The sequence below is a fragment of the Sardina pilchardus genome, chromosome 3 (assembly GCF_963854185.1).
Source record: "Sardina pilchardus chromosome 3, fSarPil1.1, whole genome shotgun sequence".
Lineage (NCBI taxonomy): Eukaryota > Metazoa > Chordata > Actinopteri > Clupeiformes > Clupeidae > Sardina > Sardina pilchardus.
The window spans coordinates 12,554,974-12,571,814 of NC_084996.1; the positions used below are offsets into that span (position 1 = coordinate 12,554,974).

Consider the following 16,841-nt stretch of genomic DNA (forward strand, 5'->3'; position numbering starts at 1 on the left):
AACATAGGAAATATGAATAGGATTTAGGTTAATTTCAAACATGTACTGTATGCTCAAAACATGCCTCGACAAGATACAATACCTTCTTCCCCTTCATCTTTTAGCCACAGAACTTCTTTTATTATTTTGTTTTATTTTACTTTTTTACTGTTCGTAGAGTAATATCTCACTAATCTAACTTAAAAGCCTACAGGTGTTTGTTAAATGACAGGAAATGGGTTGACATGCATAGAGTTGTGTAATTCTGGGAGTGGCTTCCTAGCTGGCTACTCCTGTTTCACCCGATTCCAGATCACATGTATTTACTCTGACTGGAGCTAACCTCTGTTTTTTTTTTAGCTCCTTTCCAGTTGTAGCAGCCGCCGGTGAGCCACTATGCGTGTGCAGCCATTGCTGATTTCACTGCTGTGTCTAGCTGCGTGGAGTGATGGAGGGAAGGTGCTGGTGTGGCCTGGTGAGTTCAGCCACTGGCTCAACATGAAAGTTATCCTGGACGGTCTGGTGGACAGAGGCCATTCTGTCACCATTATCACTCATACTGCCACTCCGTCTGTTGTGACCAAGTCCTCCAGGTTCAACATTGAGATCTTGCAGGTTCCGTATACCAAAGCGGACATCACAAAAAATTTACAAGAAATGCTGCGTTACTGGATGTATGATCTGCGTAATGACAGCTTCCTGAGGGCATCGCTGAAGTTCAAAGAGATCATTGACAAAGGAGTGGAGCAGAACGAAGTACTGTGCAGGATCCTGTACTCGAAAATGGGCCTGATCGAGAAGCTGAAGCAGGAGCGCTATGAGGTCGTGCTCCTTGACCCCATGTCCATGTGTGGCGACCTGCTAGCCCAGACCCTGGATGTGCCCTTTGTGCTGTCTATGCGCTTCAGCTTTGGAAATGCCATAGAGCGACAGTGTGGGCAGCTGCCCACTCCCCCCTCTTATGTGCCAGGAGCTGGTTTTCAGTACACAGACCAGATGGATTTTGCTCAGAGGACGAAAATGTTTCTTTTTTACCTATCTCAAGATATTTTGCTCCATGTCATGACATATTTCAAGTGGGACCCAATATACACTGAACTGGCGGGTGAGTTACGGAACACAGACAATATTAGGAAATTCTGGACATAAATCAATGAAAGCTTCTTCTGTCATCTCTCCCACATAACCGACTGACTATTCTATAGTCTGTCCTCACTGCATAAGTACTCCAAACTATCTAGGCTATCTGTCTCTACAGTATATCTGTCCCTCTAAATTGCACTCTCTCTTCTCTGCCTACACTTTATTTCCTTTCTCTCCCCACATAAAAAGATCAAGATCAAGTCTGACCGTGAGGCGGAGATATAAAAACAGTTGTCAGCAACCAACCTGTTAGTTCATAGAGAAAAATAATTGCAAATTAGCCGGTGTTGGCTACCTGATCACAATAATATAGCCGTTACCTGTCCTCACTGCATAAGCACTCCAAACTATATCTAGGCTATCTATCTCTACAGTATATCTGTCCGTCTTAATGCACTCTGTTACTCTTTTGTGCATTCTCTTCTTTGCCTACACTTAATTTCCTTTCCTCTCCCCATGTAAACAGATAAGTCTGAACTTGAGGCAAAGATATAAAAACATTTGTTAGAAACCAACCTATTATTAGAAAATTGAGTAAAATAATCACAAAGTAGCCGGTGTCATGACAATATAGAAGGCTCTGGCTATCTAATCTCAATAACATAGCTGTTACCTTTGACCACACATGCAGATGTAGTAGACTTTGGCCACACCTCTGTACACATAGCCCAGTAGCCTACTTTTATTTAGTGTAATCAGTGCTGCTATTGGCCATGGCAGAAACATTGGACATCCCGTTTATTTTGTCCTTGAGAGTCACATTTGTCTATATATTTGAGAGGCAATGCGGCCAATTGCCAACACCTCCGTATGAGTCCAGGCTGCCTTTTACCTGCACACCAAGCTGACTATGAATAAGTATTTAAGTGAAATCTGAGGTAGGGGCACATATAAGGGTGAAATTTTCGATAGTATACTGTTTTGATTCAATGTTCGATTATCTGGTTGACTTGTTTTGTCTGGTTGACAAGTTGACTTGTCATTGATCTTACTTTGGGAATTGAATTTCTACCAGAAAGACCCAGTTATATTCAATAAAGAATAGCTTGAATACAAGTATATGAAAGAGTTCAGAATAAACAACAATCTTTGGCGTAGGCCCTGTCTCGAATCCGTTCAGGGATGAACGAATCTCAATTCCTGCTGATGTATGAAGCAGGGGTGATGAGCCTACCCCCTTTGTTGAGACAGGGACCAACTGATGATGGTGGCTGAAAAAGGGAGAAGATCCAGTTGGCATGCCACGGCCGACAAGACTTAAACTGCTGTCAGTGGTGGCTGGAGGGGTGGTGGAGGGAACGATGAAGTCGGCGTACTGAGAGTAGTGTTAGAATAGTTTTAAAACACCCACTGAATTCCTATAGGCTAGCACTGATTGAATGAATGAATGAATGTCATACATTGCAGGGTTTTCCCTGGAAATACAATCAAAGGCTATGATTGGTTCCATGAATGAATGGGTGGAGTAAGAAACATACACTACGAGTCTCCATAATAGGACTTTTAACTGAAGCTCATTTCCAAAAATTGATCTGCTGAAGAGTCATTTTGTCCTTATAATCCAAAATATGCCAACTTCTAGCTGTATCTTTCCAATTTACGATTGCTGCATTCAGTTGATAACAAATTAGCCGGAAGTCCATTTCTATGTCTTTTTTTTAGGTAAACCAACCAAATTGTGTGATGTCCTTAGTAAAGCTGATATTTGGCTGATCAGGACCTACTGGGATTTTGAGTTCTCCCGACCTCTTCTCCCCAATTTCAAATTTGTTGGAGGCCTGCACTGCAAGCCGGCAAAGCCTCTTCCAGAGGTAAGATCAGCTCCTTCATGTGTGGGGGGTATGGTAGGGTGGGGGTGGGTGGGGTGAGGGAATTTCTGTTGTATATCCTGTCTTGTATTTCGTCTTGTTTGTCCTACTGTCTTTGTATAAATGTATCAGATGTACTGTATGGCACAGAACAATTTTCCGCATAGGACAAATAAATTCATTCATTCTCACATTTTCATTTGTTATTTTTTATTGTTGGAAAATGACATTGCTTCTCCTCAAGAAGAAAGCAGAGTGGCATAAAAAATAATAATAATATTGTAAACCCCTGTTTTAATATGGATAAATATGCACTATATGAGACCCCCCTAAGTGGTATTTGCAGCTCCTTGTTCATATTCATTTATATTAACAGTAAATGTTTTAATGTTTTTATGGTATGGTTTCTTAGGACATGGAGGCGTTTGTGCAAAGTTCTGGGGATGATGGTATTGTGGTGTTCTCTTTGGGATCCATGATCAAGAACCTCACGATGGAGAGAGCAAACACAATAGCCTCTGCACTTGGACAAATACCTCAGAAGGTTGATGGACATTGAACATATGTATTGCTCTGTTCACATTTTACTTTCCATCATAGTATTTGTAACTGAAACTTAAGATATTCAAATGTCTTTTGAATGTCTTGGGTTGTGATTTTAAAGGTAGTCCAGTTATTAAATGTAACCCTGAAAAGCTGTGTCACAGGGATGCTATTATGGACCATGTGAAGTTACTCACGACATGTGTTTAACGTTTCATGTGCCTGCCGTAGGTATTGTGGAGGTACAGTGGTGCAAAACCAGAGACACTGGCTTCCAATACAAGACTTTATGACTGGCTTCCCCAAAATGATCTACTAGGTAAAGTCTAATCTAAGATGTTACATCCGAGAAACTGTGTTGATGAAAGATGTATCTTAATCTGCCCACCATGTTGTTGTACTACAAAGGCCATCCCAAGACCAAAGCCTTCATAACCCATGGTGGCACCAATGGGCTCTATGAGGCTATCTATCATGGAGTGCCCATGGTGGGCATCCCCCTGTTTGGTGACCAGCCTGATAATCTGAACCACATGAGGGTGAAAGGAGCGGCTGTCAGTATGGATTTCAACGAAATGGAGAGCAAAGATTTGGTGGATGCCCTCAACACAGTGATTAGTGATCCCTCGTAAGTCACTCTCTGTCTGCATTGGTTCATGAAAACATTGCAGGAGGTTGTGGTCCAGCTCATGTATCTTGATATGAGACAATTCACGAGTACAATTCATTTTGCTTTAGTTGAGTTTAACAACATTTGTTCTACATAATTACCTCTGCTAAGGAGGTTATGTTTTCCTCAGGGTCTGTCTGTCTGTCTGTCTGTCTATTTGTTCTCAAGATAACTCAAACAGTTATGGATAGATTTTTATGACATTTTCAGGAAAGGTCTGAAATGACCCAAGGAAGAAACGATAAATTTTCGGAGTGATCCGCTTGGCGGAGGTCTGGGCTCTCGGAGTGCTTTTCTAGTTCATACGTGTTGTGTTCAGTTGAGTTGTTTGAGCTCTAATTTGAACTAATTGGCAAAGTGTAAAGTCTTAAATCTAACTGAAGTTAATGTAATAACTAGGCAAAACCATTTTGCTAGTTGAACATCATGGGCAAGACACTGAAGATCAACCATTGCTGAGTCAGCTCAGTGCTCCATGCCACAGATTTCATGCATGAGAACTTTGATTGCTGACAGACTTTGCACTTTGCCCACCAAATAAATGAAGGCCCTTGAACCTCAAGGAATGCCTTAGGCTGGGTGAACCCTGCCTGTCCTGCCGGCGAATTTGGATTTTGCCAGACAGCTCAGGCTGGAAACATGCACATCTATCTTCCCTGCTTCCTGTCCACAATCTTTGGCTCCAATCACGAACTGGCTTATCCAAAAGACGCACCGGATCGTTGGTCTGATTGGTTGAAGGACTATCCAAGCGTCTGGAGTCATTTGAACGATGCCCATTGCACGCTAGTTGTGCAGTAGAAATAAAGCGCAGACTCCCCATAATGTTCAATCTTAAAAGATTGAGCTTGGTGATAGCCAGGCTAGGATTCCTTTTCTTGTTTTTGCAACCTGGCTACATTATTTTTAAACAAATTCCTACATGAAATTAGCCTAGGTGTTCCCATCCTGCCTTGCGTGGCGATTTCATTCACGCTGCTAAGGCAGTCTGGAAACTACCGCCCTCATTTTTGCCTGAGATAGGGGACCAATCACAGAACGGGGGAAAGCAAGACGAGGATGAGCTATGCACAGACACATTTGATAAGACATCCGTGGCGCCCAATGAACGGATCTGGGCAAATTTTTCAAATGAAAAAATTCAAAATGAACATCTGGTTGCCAGACCACGTATCATTTGCGAAGTGGTAGACACTAGCCAGACTAACATGAAATAAAGGTGCATGAATTTCCAGCAACCTAAAATTTGATTTTGAACACAGGGTGGATATTACTTATTGTGTTTTTGTACACTGTAAAAAAGGATTTTAGAGGGTTGTAATTATAATCCCTACGAATGGGTTAAAAATTACTTACGTATATTGATCAGCAACTGAAATCTATAATAAAGGGTAAATTCTACCTACATTACCTATTTTTTAGCAGTAACAAATTCTACCTAAGGGATGGTGGTAATTATAATCCCTACGAATGGGTTAAAATGTACTTACGTATATTGATCAGCAACTGAAATATATAATAAAGGGTAAATTCTACCTACATTACCTATCTTTTAACAGTAACAAATTCTACCTAATAAACGATCATAAAATATACCCAAAGACTCTTGCTCTATACTTGACGGTTAGAGGGACGTGTGCTCAGTTGATTGTCTGCTTATTGGCCCATTCATGCTCAACGTATGGCAATTTACGTCCGTATTTTGTACGCACGTTCTATCCGGTGGTGTATTCATACCTCCGTCCGTATTTTACGTGTGAATGCATAGCGCCCCCACTTTTTCGTGTGATATTCCTGTGGTAGTGTTCGGTATTGCAACGTTTCATCCGTTTCATCCGTAATCGTAAGCTCCTCAATTTCATGTCAAAGTACGGACGAAATCAACGGAAAGAACGTGTGAAACACTCCACACGTATCCGTATTCGTATTTTACGTTGAGCATGAATGGGCCTTATGGTGGAGCTGCTGAATTCAAGGTAAGCTCTGATTCCTGTTTGTCACGTTGCTTTGCTGTGTATCATAGGGAATGTGTAGTCGGGGTAACGTGCATGCATGCTTGAACCAGAAAGTTTGGACCATAGACTGTATATAGGTTTGGACGGTCGTTCGTTTAGAAGGTTCAGAAATTCGCCCCCTCTGTGGGTGAAAGCTAGCATGCTAACATCACACTTTGAAAGTCAATGGGCGAACTCGCTAGCAGTTACACTTTATATATTCGTTTAACATTCAAATGTAGTTCTGCTTGTTTCTGAGCACAAGGATTTGAAGGAATTGTGTTTACTTAACTGTCCAGTGTATGCTAACAACTTAATTCACTTCTCAATTTCAAACAAACTTCACTGGAAGCTAATATTCGATGCTAGCTTCATTAGGTTGCTAACTAGCTAGCTTTCTATCGTCAGTTTAACATGACCATGTACACATTCTGTTGTGAATCATGCAAACATAACAATCATTGCCTGTCTGTCCTGTCCATTGCAGGTGTTGGACACGTCTGTTGGATACACACACAGCAGAAGCACTGAACTGTGTACATTCTTTTGAATGTTTTGTTATTTAGCCTTATGTTTCAGAAAACCAGTTGTGAAGTGATCAGGTGCACACAGACACATAAAGCACAAAGCAGAGTTGTATGAGTATACTTTTTGTTTGAGCAAACTCTTTGAATAGGCTATATTGTGAATATTTTGTATGATCCTTTTTGTATATTCTCTGTCATTTGATTGATTAAACAAGTTAACTTTCTCAATACAGTCTGCTGTGTCTGAAAACTTAACTGAATAGGTAGGCTCATAATTAATTAGTCATTTTAGCTAATTATTACTAGTAATTATTAAGTAGGTTAATAATGCCTAACAATCTAGAGTTAATATTACTCTATTATTTTGAGTAACTTTATTGAAAAAATCTTGGGTAAACTGTACCTAATTTATTTAAGTATTTCATAACTGTTGTATGTAGGTAGTCTTTACTCAAAATAATAGATTGACTTTACCCAACCAAAGCAGATGCAAATCCTCACCTTCGATAAATTGGGTAAATTCTATAGGTTGTTTTTTACAGTGTAGTTTAAAAATACTATTGAGGTTGTGGCATGATGTTATTTTGTTGATGCCCATCAATTGCTGACAGTTATGGTTATTGGTTATGGTATCTAGCAGATGCTTTTACCCAAAGCCACATACAAATAACAATACAATAGTTAAATTTAACAGTAAATAATTTAAAAGTTGGTAATACTACATTAAGGAGAATAGCAACAATAATGTCAATACTGTATATAGCTTACTGAAAATAACTAAATACTTACTTTACTTTTTTTTTTTTTACACTAGATACAAGGAAAGCATGATGAGGCTCTCCAGGATTCACCACGACCAGCCAATGAAACCTCTGGATGAGGCCGTGTTCTGGATCGAGTTTGTCATGCGCAATAAAGGAGCGAAGCACCTTCGTGTCCAGGCCCACGACCTCAGCTGGTACCAGTACCATTCTCTGGATGTTATTGTATTCCTGCTTGCCATAGTGGGACTGTTCATTTTTATTGTAGTAAAATCATGTTGCTTCTGCTTCAGGAGGTGTTTTGGGAAAAGTCCCCCAAAAAAGAAAGCAGAATGACATTTTTTTTTTTTTTTTTTTTTTTTTTTAAAACCCACTAATATTCATTAAAGTTTGTATCATGGAAAAATATGCACTGTATATGAATACCTCTATGTTGGATTGCAATCGAACACTGCAAGTAAATTTGCTCATGTCTGTGACTAACACAACCCAAATTGTGATGTTATGTAAAATGCAAATAAAAAGAGAATGTTATAATCTGCAAATCTTGTAAACCCATATTAAGCTGCAAAAAGGACATAGACAAAATGTTGAAAATGACCAATTTGAGTGTTTCATGGAAAATAGCACATTTCAAATTTGATGCCGGCAACACATCTCACATCTGCTGTAACAAGGAGCCTCTCCATTTATGAACTGTCAGGCTAACCTATGTCCAAGCCATGTCCGAGTCCTTGGTCCTTGCTCATTACTCAGTAGTACCACAGACAGGAGGGGCAGATACATGATTTGCTCTACCATACCTGTGAAAAAAATGTCTGGCCTTAGTAAACAGGCCAGAGTAGTCAGACAACATTAAATAATAATAATAATACATTTTATTTATAATGCACTTTACATCAGTGATCTCAAAGTGGTACAGGTTAAAAAAATAAGATGAGCAAAAATGGAAAAAGGAAAAAAGAAAAAGGTTTAAGAACATCTAAAAGGGACCAAAAGCTTTGCTAAAAAAGAAATGTCTTCAGGCCTTTTTTTAAACAGTCAATGGATTGTGGTGCCCTTAGGTGTCAGGGAGGGCGTCACATGATCGAAACCCTTAAAAAGCAGGAGATGATTAGGGCTGCGCTTATTAAAAAGAAGGTGAAGGTGGCCGAAAAGACCAAGAAAGCACTGGAGAACGTTCTGAAGGCTGAGCTGAAGGAAAAGCAAAGAAAGGAAGCTAAGGAGAGAAAGGAGGCCGAAAAACTGGAGAAGAAGAGAGCAAGACAGGAGAGGGCCATGGCCAGCCAGTTCAGATTTTGTTGTTGGAGGAAATCATCCACAGCAGAGGAGGATGCATAAGAACTGATTAAAGAAGTCTTCAGCATTGATAATAAATACTTTTTGATTGTTTTTCAAACTCAATCTTGAGGGCTAATTTCAGTTCTTTGTAAGACAAAAAGACTAGAAGCACCTCTTCACAATATGACCGCAGCTCAGTTCTGCACATTCACTCCACAAAAATAAGTTACGTTTGTCAACTCTCCTGTATCTCCTATTTGTGCAATTTGTATGCACATATCTCCTACTCTTCTAGCTCATGTGTAAAGAAATGAGTGTGTCCATGTGTGAGTTTGCCTTTGTGCATAGTGTGTCAGTGTGTGTGTGTGTGTGTGTGTGTGTGAGTGTGCGTGTGTGTGTGTCTGCGTGTGTCGGTGTGTGTGTGTGTGTATGTGTGTGTGCATGTGTGGAATCTGTGGATGTATGTGTATCTGTGCGTGTGTGTGAGTAGGTCTATGTGTCATTCTTGACCAGCTACCCTTCCCTCAAAAGCTGCATCTGCAGGCCATTGGGTGTACAGTCACTAAATGTACATAAATTGATTTATTTTATAGGCTCCCCATGGATGAAATTCCACAAAACTTGGCATACTCCCAGAGGATGTCAGGTTAATCATACACATGAAATTTGGTGCAGTTCATAACATTTCTGAAGAAGCAATATAATATTGCATTTTAATTTTTACTAGGAGGGTCACAAATCACAAATGACTGGTTGCAAGCTAAGTTGATGCGGGCTCTTGAGACTAACATACCATAAACATTTCGTCATCCTCAGTGTCACGGTTCAGGTAGTTATTTAGGAAAAAATGCCATTTTTGGGTTTCGGGGGGGCCAGCGCGGGGGTGGAGTGGCCCCCAGGGACGACACAATTTTTTTCCGTAAAAGTCTCCTCGGGCTACATGCCCACCAAGTTTCATGTGTTCCGGTGTTACTGTGTCGCGTTACAACAATATCAATTTAATCAATGGCCTAATGAGAACAAAACAACACTATACAAACCATAATCATAAGAAACTAGCATATTGATGCCTTAAGATCCCTCTTGAAAGATTCAAAACTATTGTTAGGACGAAGAGTATGGACAACTCATTCCACCAACATGGAACCACTGCACTGATCAAAAAATCTTGAATTTGACCCAGAGTTTACAGCTAGTCAATATCAGATGCGTCGGAAGACCGTAGTGGGCGGTTGGGAATATAAACCTTGGATCATTGAATTCAAGTAGCAGGGAGCAGATCCAGTCAGTGTCCTAAGCTAAACTAAGAGATTTAAATTTAATTATGGCCACTAAGCCAGTGGAGTAAATAAGAGAGGAGTTACATGTCTTACTCTTTGGCTGATTGAGGCGTGCTGCAACATTCTGAATCAGCTGAAGTGATCTTAATACATAAACAGGTAGGCCAGCTAACATTTTCATGATTTTTTTTTAATGTTGTTTTCCAGCTAGTTTCAGTGAAACTGCAATTGTTATTGTTATTTGATTGATCTTCACTCAATAGAAGTATCACAATTGCACCTCTGTTGATATAACCTGAGTTACATAACATGATTTATTAATGTTTTCAAAATGGATTTATAATGTTTTGGAAAAGAGCTCTTCATTTGTTTATAATGTGTGTGATTCCATGTGGGTGCTCCCAAAACCTTTACTAACTGGGGGTTCAGGCAAAGTGAGACAAAGATCACATCTACACACAATTTAACGCTGACACTGAGCTACAGACATATTCACACCCTGGCAAAGTAACACAGCCTACAACAGTCATGAAATGCATACACATGATGCAGTAAGCATTAAATTCTATCATCTCTGAGTCTACACACCAAGCATGCACTAGCCTATGCTACTCCTAGGAAATGATGGTGGCCATTTATTGAGAAGGTAAAAGTAAAAACTATGAGTAAACTATACAGAATATGCGATCATACACTTCAAATTCAATTTTGCATGCATTCACACAGCTGTAGCCTATACACATAACACACTCAAACAGAACATAGCCTTGGGCAGCTGCAACATCCTGTAAACCTTGTGCGGTTCTTGTCTCACACAACAGTCCAGGAGAAAGTAAACTATTATTAATTATACATATCCTCGATATCTTTAATCATTTTATGGAACATGCCATGTAAATAGGGTGGATGAGGACCTACAAAATTCCCCTTTAAAGCAGACCTACCTGCGAACATGTAATTGGGCCACGGGTTTCTACAGAGACAACATGTTTGAACCATAGACCTAAAAGATTTGAACGGGCACTTCTCTAGTATCCCAAATTTACCAAAGGCTCGTATGGGTACTCCCAGGCTTCATGGGGACGCAACAACCCATCCCACTTCTTGAATAGTTGGATAGTTGAACAGGTCGATACGAGCATCTCCAATAACCAATAGCATTGTTGTATCTACTGGAGGCGGATCTTCCGGAAGGCGGTATAAACTGTTAGGCCTACCGCTTGCACATGCGGTTTTGATTCATTGAGTCAGTCTCGTTAGCCAGTCTTGAGAAGTTTTGTGTCCCAACAAGGTAAGATTTGTTATTTGTTTACCCTCATTGTTCGATGTCGTCTGTGTACCTAATTGTTTACTGTTCAAATTGTTATTACGCAGTTAAATTTTAGTTTAACATAGCTACCACACGACTAAGAAACGAATCGCTGGTTAGCTAATCGTGGAAAATTAGCTAAGAGAAACATTATAAATTAGCTGACTAGCTTTCATACTCTAACGTTAGTTGATTTCCAAGTACCGAGATGAATAGTAAATAACTTGAAATTAATGTGTTTACTGATTTATAATCCAGCTGTAAAGGCCCTTAATCCGAAACTCTAGTATGATTTTCTGAATGTGGCGAACTTTGGGACTAACCATTGAGCCTTCGAGCAACAAGGGACGTTGCAGGGTCCTATTGTCCCTTTACGTCCGATAGGCCAGGCGCGAGTAACGTTAGCGTTAGACAATTCTGTTTCCTCCTGTAAAGTTGGTTTGGACTAGTTTGATTTACAACAACTGTACTTGGTAAAACTATCACTTGTGTTCAGCAACACTAATGTTTTTACGAATGCTTTACCGTTAACGCAGATTAAGAGCGCGTCTTTGCTAACGCGGTTAGCTGTCTAGCCTAGCTTGATTAGCAGCTAGCCAGAGTTAGCTTTGCTAACCTAAACGCGGGTTGAACGCAGTCGGAAGCTACATCAGCTGAGCGCCATTTACAGGTATCTCCTACAAGTGCAATGTCCTTTGAATTTAGCGCGGCACTGTACCTGAATGAAGATGACATCTAATTTGAAATAGGCTATTTTGTACATTTACTGTTGGAATAGTTGATGTTGTGCATGCGTCTAGAGTGCAGCTGTTTGGTAACGAACAAGTTGTTCAAGTTTGTGTACAGGTTCTGCTGAACTTAGCATTTGTGAACTTTGGTGTGCAATGACTCTCCAGTGTTTCTAGTTATTTAGTTGGTATGCAGTATTGTTCATCTACTATCTTTTTTATCTATTATTAAAAAGGACCGTCCTTTGTTCACACAATGTACAGCTTCATTACTAATGATTCATGTTATGAGTTTCTGTAACACCTCGGTAACACCACGCTTGCTTGAATTACCATCTGAATGTACTGCATATGTGGTACTAGGGCTACTACTCTTGCTACTATTGTCCTGCAATTTTGATGTACCATTAACCAATGGACATGGAACAAAAGCCATTAAGAGGACACTTGAAAATGTCCTCTGTTTTGTGAAGGCAGTATTGTTTTAGGAGAATTTGTCTTCCCCATTAACCCCTCTCATTCATCTTGTAGCATGGCTGAGAACGATGTTGACAACGAGCTGCTCGACTACGAAGATGATGAGGAGCAGCAGGTAGCCCCAGAGAGCGCCGCTCCTGCGGGCAAGAAGGAGGTGAAGGGCTCCTACGTTTCCATCCACAGCTCCGGCTTCAGGGACTTCCTGCTCAAGCCTGAGCTGCTCCGCGCTATCGTGGACTGCGGTTTTGAGCATCCGTCTGAAGGTAGGATGAGCGGGACTCGATGAGTGACGCACGTTTGAGGACTTTTTTAAAATGATTTGCTGTACCTGACATTGATTGAGTGAGGAGGACTTGCCTTTTTGTGTCCAGGACATGTCAAGCACCTGCATTCTGCTTCTCTCTTTCAGTCCAGCATGAGTGTATCCCTCAGGCCATTCTGGGTATGGATATTTTGTGCCAGGCCAAGTCTGGTATGGGAAAGACAGCCGTGTTTGTTCTTGCTACACTACAGCAGATAGAGCCTGTTGATGGACAGGTGAGAAACAAGATGGTTATGTGTTGTTTATTTAGAGTTTGTGTACTCCATTGCGTTAGTGTTTTAAGTCTTTGTTCAATAATCAAACTTAATATTTATAGATTGGTTGTTGTAATAGCTGAAATAAAAAAAAATATCTGAACCTCCAGGGGATGATGTGCTGTTTGGGCAAAGTTTACCATTTGAATGTTCCCACTGCTCAATTGTTAAGTTTACATTTTCCCTTTTGCCATCTCTCTCCCAGGTGTCAGTCCTTGTGATGTGCCACACACGCGAGTTGGCTTTCCAGATCAGCAAAGAGTACGAGCGCTTCTCCAAATACATGTCCAGCGTGAAATGCGCCGTGTTCTTCGGCGGCCTGTCCATCAAGAAGGACGAGGAGGTCCTCCGCAAGAACTGTCCCCACATCGTGGTGGGCACACCTGGCCGTACCCTCGCCCTCATTCGCAACAAGACCCTCAGTCTGAAGAATGTCAAACACTTTGTCCTGGATGAGTGTGATAAGATGTTGGAGCAGCTGGGTAAGATGGAATTGCTACCCCCAGTATGTTACAGTGGCGCAAAATAGTTTAGTAATCACTGGTAGTAGCCATTTTGTGATTGTGAACCAGATAGGACTGGTTGCTATCAAAGGAAAAAGTAGCCATCGTTGATGTCATTTTAATGATTGCGATGATTACAATTGATGTGCTTTTAAAGGCCAGGGATTTGATGTACTCCCGTCTTTGTGATCCTCCCACAGACATGAGGCGTGACGTGCAGGAGATTTTCCGGCTCACACCCCACGAGAAGCAGGTCATGATGTTCAGCGCTACACTAAGCAAAGAGATCCGACCCGTCTGCCGCAAGTTCATGCAGGATGTAAGTGATGTGGCCTCTACTCCCAACTTTCTAAATAATATACCGTAATTTCCCAACTATTACCCGCTGCAAATAGTTATATTGCAAAATTTCTTCAGCTATGAGGTTAATACACGGGGGCAGTTAATATGGTATTTCTTTTAACTTGCATAAAACACTGTCCTGCGGCTTACACAGGAAACTACTGTATGGGCTCATGACCAGTTGAACCCTTTTTAAATTGTATAGGTTTTAATGTTTAATCATGTCATGGTATATTGTGCCATACTTTTGACTGCTTATCCTATGCTGTGTCCTTGCCTAATGGGCCTTATTTATCTCCTTTCAGCCCATGGAGGTGTTTGTGGATGATGAGACCAAGCTTACTCTGCATGGCCTGCAGCAGTACTACTGCAAGCTGAAGGACAGCGAGAAAAACCGCAAGCTCTTCGACCTTCTGGATGTGCTGGAGTTTAACCAGGTAGGAAGGAAAAATTTTACTAGTTTGGGGATGAATAATGGGCAGTATGTAGTGTTAGAATGTAGCATAACATTTTGGTTTTAAGGAATTTGTGAACTATCAAATGTGCAAACTAGATGGGTTTCCAGCAGGTATTTCACTCTCACCATCAACAGTAACTGGTTCACTGTTCTGTGGTCTCTGCTTTGCCGAATTGTTTTGCTGTAATTTCCATCTCTGCCTGCAGGTGGTGATCTTTGTGAAGTCTGTGCAGCGCTGCATGGCTCTCGCCCAGCTGCTGGTGGAGCAGAACTTCCCTGCCATTGCCATCCACAGCAGCATGGTCCAGGCTGAAAGGTCAGTCAGACTGCCAATACCCCCCCCCCCCCCCATCCTTAAAATACTCAGACCTCGCTTTTACAAATGTGTTGACAAGTTGCTCAGCATGACTCATCAACGGTTCATTTGACCCCATTATCCCCAGGCTGTCCCGGTACCAGCAGTTCAAGGACTTCCAGAGACGGATACTGGTGGCCACCAACCTGTTTGGTCGGGGGATGGATATCGAGCGGGTCAACATCGTGTTCAACTACGACATGCCAGAGGACTCAGACACTTACCTGCACAGAGTACGTCCTCAAAGAAAAGAAAACAGTGGGATGTAACCCCTAAACATTTGGAGACTAAAGCATAACCGACCTTAAGTTTTGCTTCTGAGCTAACCTTTACTTGTTCCCCCAGGTGGCCCGTGCAGGCAGATTTGGCACGAAGGGCTTGGCTGTAACCTTTGTGTCTGACGAGACTGACGCCAAGACACTGAATGATGTGCAAGACCGTTTTGAAGTCAACGTTGCTGAGCTGCCAGATGAGATTGACATCTCATCATACAGTAAGTTTTTGTGTTTATAATCAGAGATGGGGGTTTATTCCAGTTGCACGACATGGCGACTGACAGAATGGGTTCATGGCTCTTGATGGCCATTGTTGTTCAGGAAAAAAATTGAATTTATTGGAGTTAGACTGTTGGGTATTATAGCAGAGAACAAAGTGAAGGCATTCCAGCAGAGAATCAGAGTAAGAAACTGTATGAACTTAATCTTTGAGTCCCATTTAACCAACTGTGCTGTAGACAAGTCCTGTGTGCTCTAATAATTGTTCTTAATAGGCTGTTGTATAATGTGCTTGCCACGTGGCTTTAACCAGAATGTGTGGTAACCAGAGAATGTTTGTGGATGGATGGCCCTTTGAATCTCATGTCAACACTGAAATGCAGGAATGTCCAGCTGTTCTCTCACCATGTGTCCTCCTGTTGTCTCCCCTCTCTGCAGTTGACCAGTCCAGATGAGTTGTTACGTGTTGTGGAAATGCTCCAGGCTCTCAGTCGCTCCCTTGTTCTTGTTTTTTTTGTTTTCTTTATTTTTTTTCTTTTTTAAATCAAGCTCCATTCTGTTCTACAGTTTTAACTTTATTTGGTCTCCTAATGCTTTTATTTCTAAATGTGCCAATTGTGTTTATTTGTCGTTGGAATTAAAAGTTTTTATACACCATAATGGCTTGGCTGTCTTTGCCTATTCTCTCCAGTGACCCAAAGTGTATTTTAAGCTAATGTCTAATGCCTTTAGGCATCCTTTCCTAATTAAATATGATGGCACGTTGTCATGTGAAGACCAAGCTGTGTACTACTTTGTGGTCTGGTGTAGGCCACCCCAAAACTGTGAAAGGCCTTCACAGTGCGGTCTCACCATAAGGCACCAGTTGGCATGCTATTCAGTGTTCCGTGCCAAATGTGTTGGTTGTCTGCATGCCTTTTGAGGTACTTATAACTTACCAGTTAGCCTAAACCTTTGCCAGATCTCCTTAGACACTTTAATTGGGTGTTATGCTCATTATTCTGGGTGGTTAATTGGAGTATTTCTGAGTGTAATGTGATTTAAAAGTTTTCCTCACACAAGCTAGCACACCACCACTAAAATAACAAATGTGTGGCTAAGGAAGATATGACCTGACTGGATGTTAGTGCAGGTCCAAAGTGTCTGCAGTTTGTTAATGGATGCTCTCCAGACTTGGGGAAAAGTATACAGATTTGGGTGATGGTCTTGGAAAATCTGGAAATGTTTACACATGACGTTGCATACAAAGTTGACCATATGTAAAGAAATATTAGGTCAAAATCCAAACCCTGCACACTGCTCTAAAACTAAAATATTTTTAATCCGTTAGTGCTGTGGATGCTTTTATGCTCTACTAATTCAAAGTTACTGATATTTCGGTATACCAGGTACTGATATTTTTTTTATACCAGGTCGACTGAGCTCTGTCTTCGGAAAGGCTAGCCTTTTCATCAGAGGCTTTTGCTGTCTTCACATGACAACATTGCTGGACATCGGTGCCTGTGTTTTAAACTCGTTCATATCAGTGGTGACCTGACCTGAGCTCACGTACAGTAAACTAGATCAGCTTGCAACACGACTGCTGAGATTGTTAACCATCAAGTATGCACAATG

The 16,841-nt window shown here is 41.1% G+C and overlaps 2 protein-coding genes across 2 annotated transcripts; both read left to right on the top strand.

Annotated features, from left to right (window-relative positions):
- The first annotated feature begins 300 nt into the window (after positions 1-300).
- LOC134076712 (UDP-glucuronosyltransferase 2C1-like) lies at positions 301-7,766 on the top strand. The gene is made up of 6 exons (XM_062531905.1): positions 301-1,084; positions 2,785-2,933; positions 3,343-3,474; positions 3,705-3,792; positions 3,882-4,101; positions 7,479-7,766. The coding sequence occupies exons 1-6, from the start codon at positions 376-378 to the stop codon at positions 7,759-7,761; spliced, it is 1,581 nt and encodes a 526-aa protein (XP_062387889.1). The 5' UTR covers positions 301-375; the 3' UTR covers positions 7,762-7,766.
- A 3,354-nt stretch (positions 7,767-11,120) lies between these two features.
- On the top strand, positions 11,121-15,887 carry ddx39ab (DEAD (Asp-Glu-Ala-Asp) box polypeptide 39Ab). The gene is made up of 10 exons (XM_062531906.1): positions 11,121-11,277; positions 12,555-12,763; positions 12,910-13,037; positions 13,282-13,558; positions 13,780-13,898; positions 14,227-14,358; positions 14,585-14,694; positions 14,822-14,966; positions 15,079-15,226; positions 15,666-15,887. The coding sequence occupies exons 2-10, from the start codon at positions 12,556-12,558 to the stop codon at positions 15,680-15,682; spliced, it is 1,284 nt and encodes a 427-aa protein (XP_062387890.1). The 5' UTR covers positions 11,121-11,277; position 12,555; the 3' UTR covers positions 15,683-15,887.
- Positions 15,888-16,841: the final 954 nt, after the last annotated feature.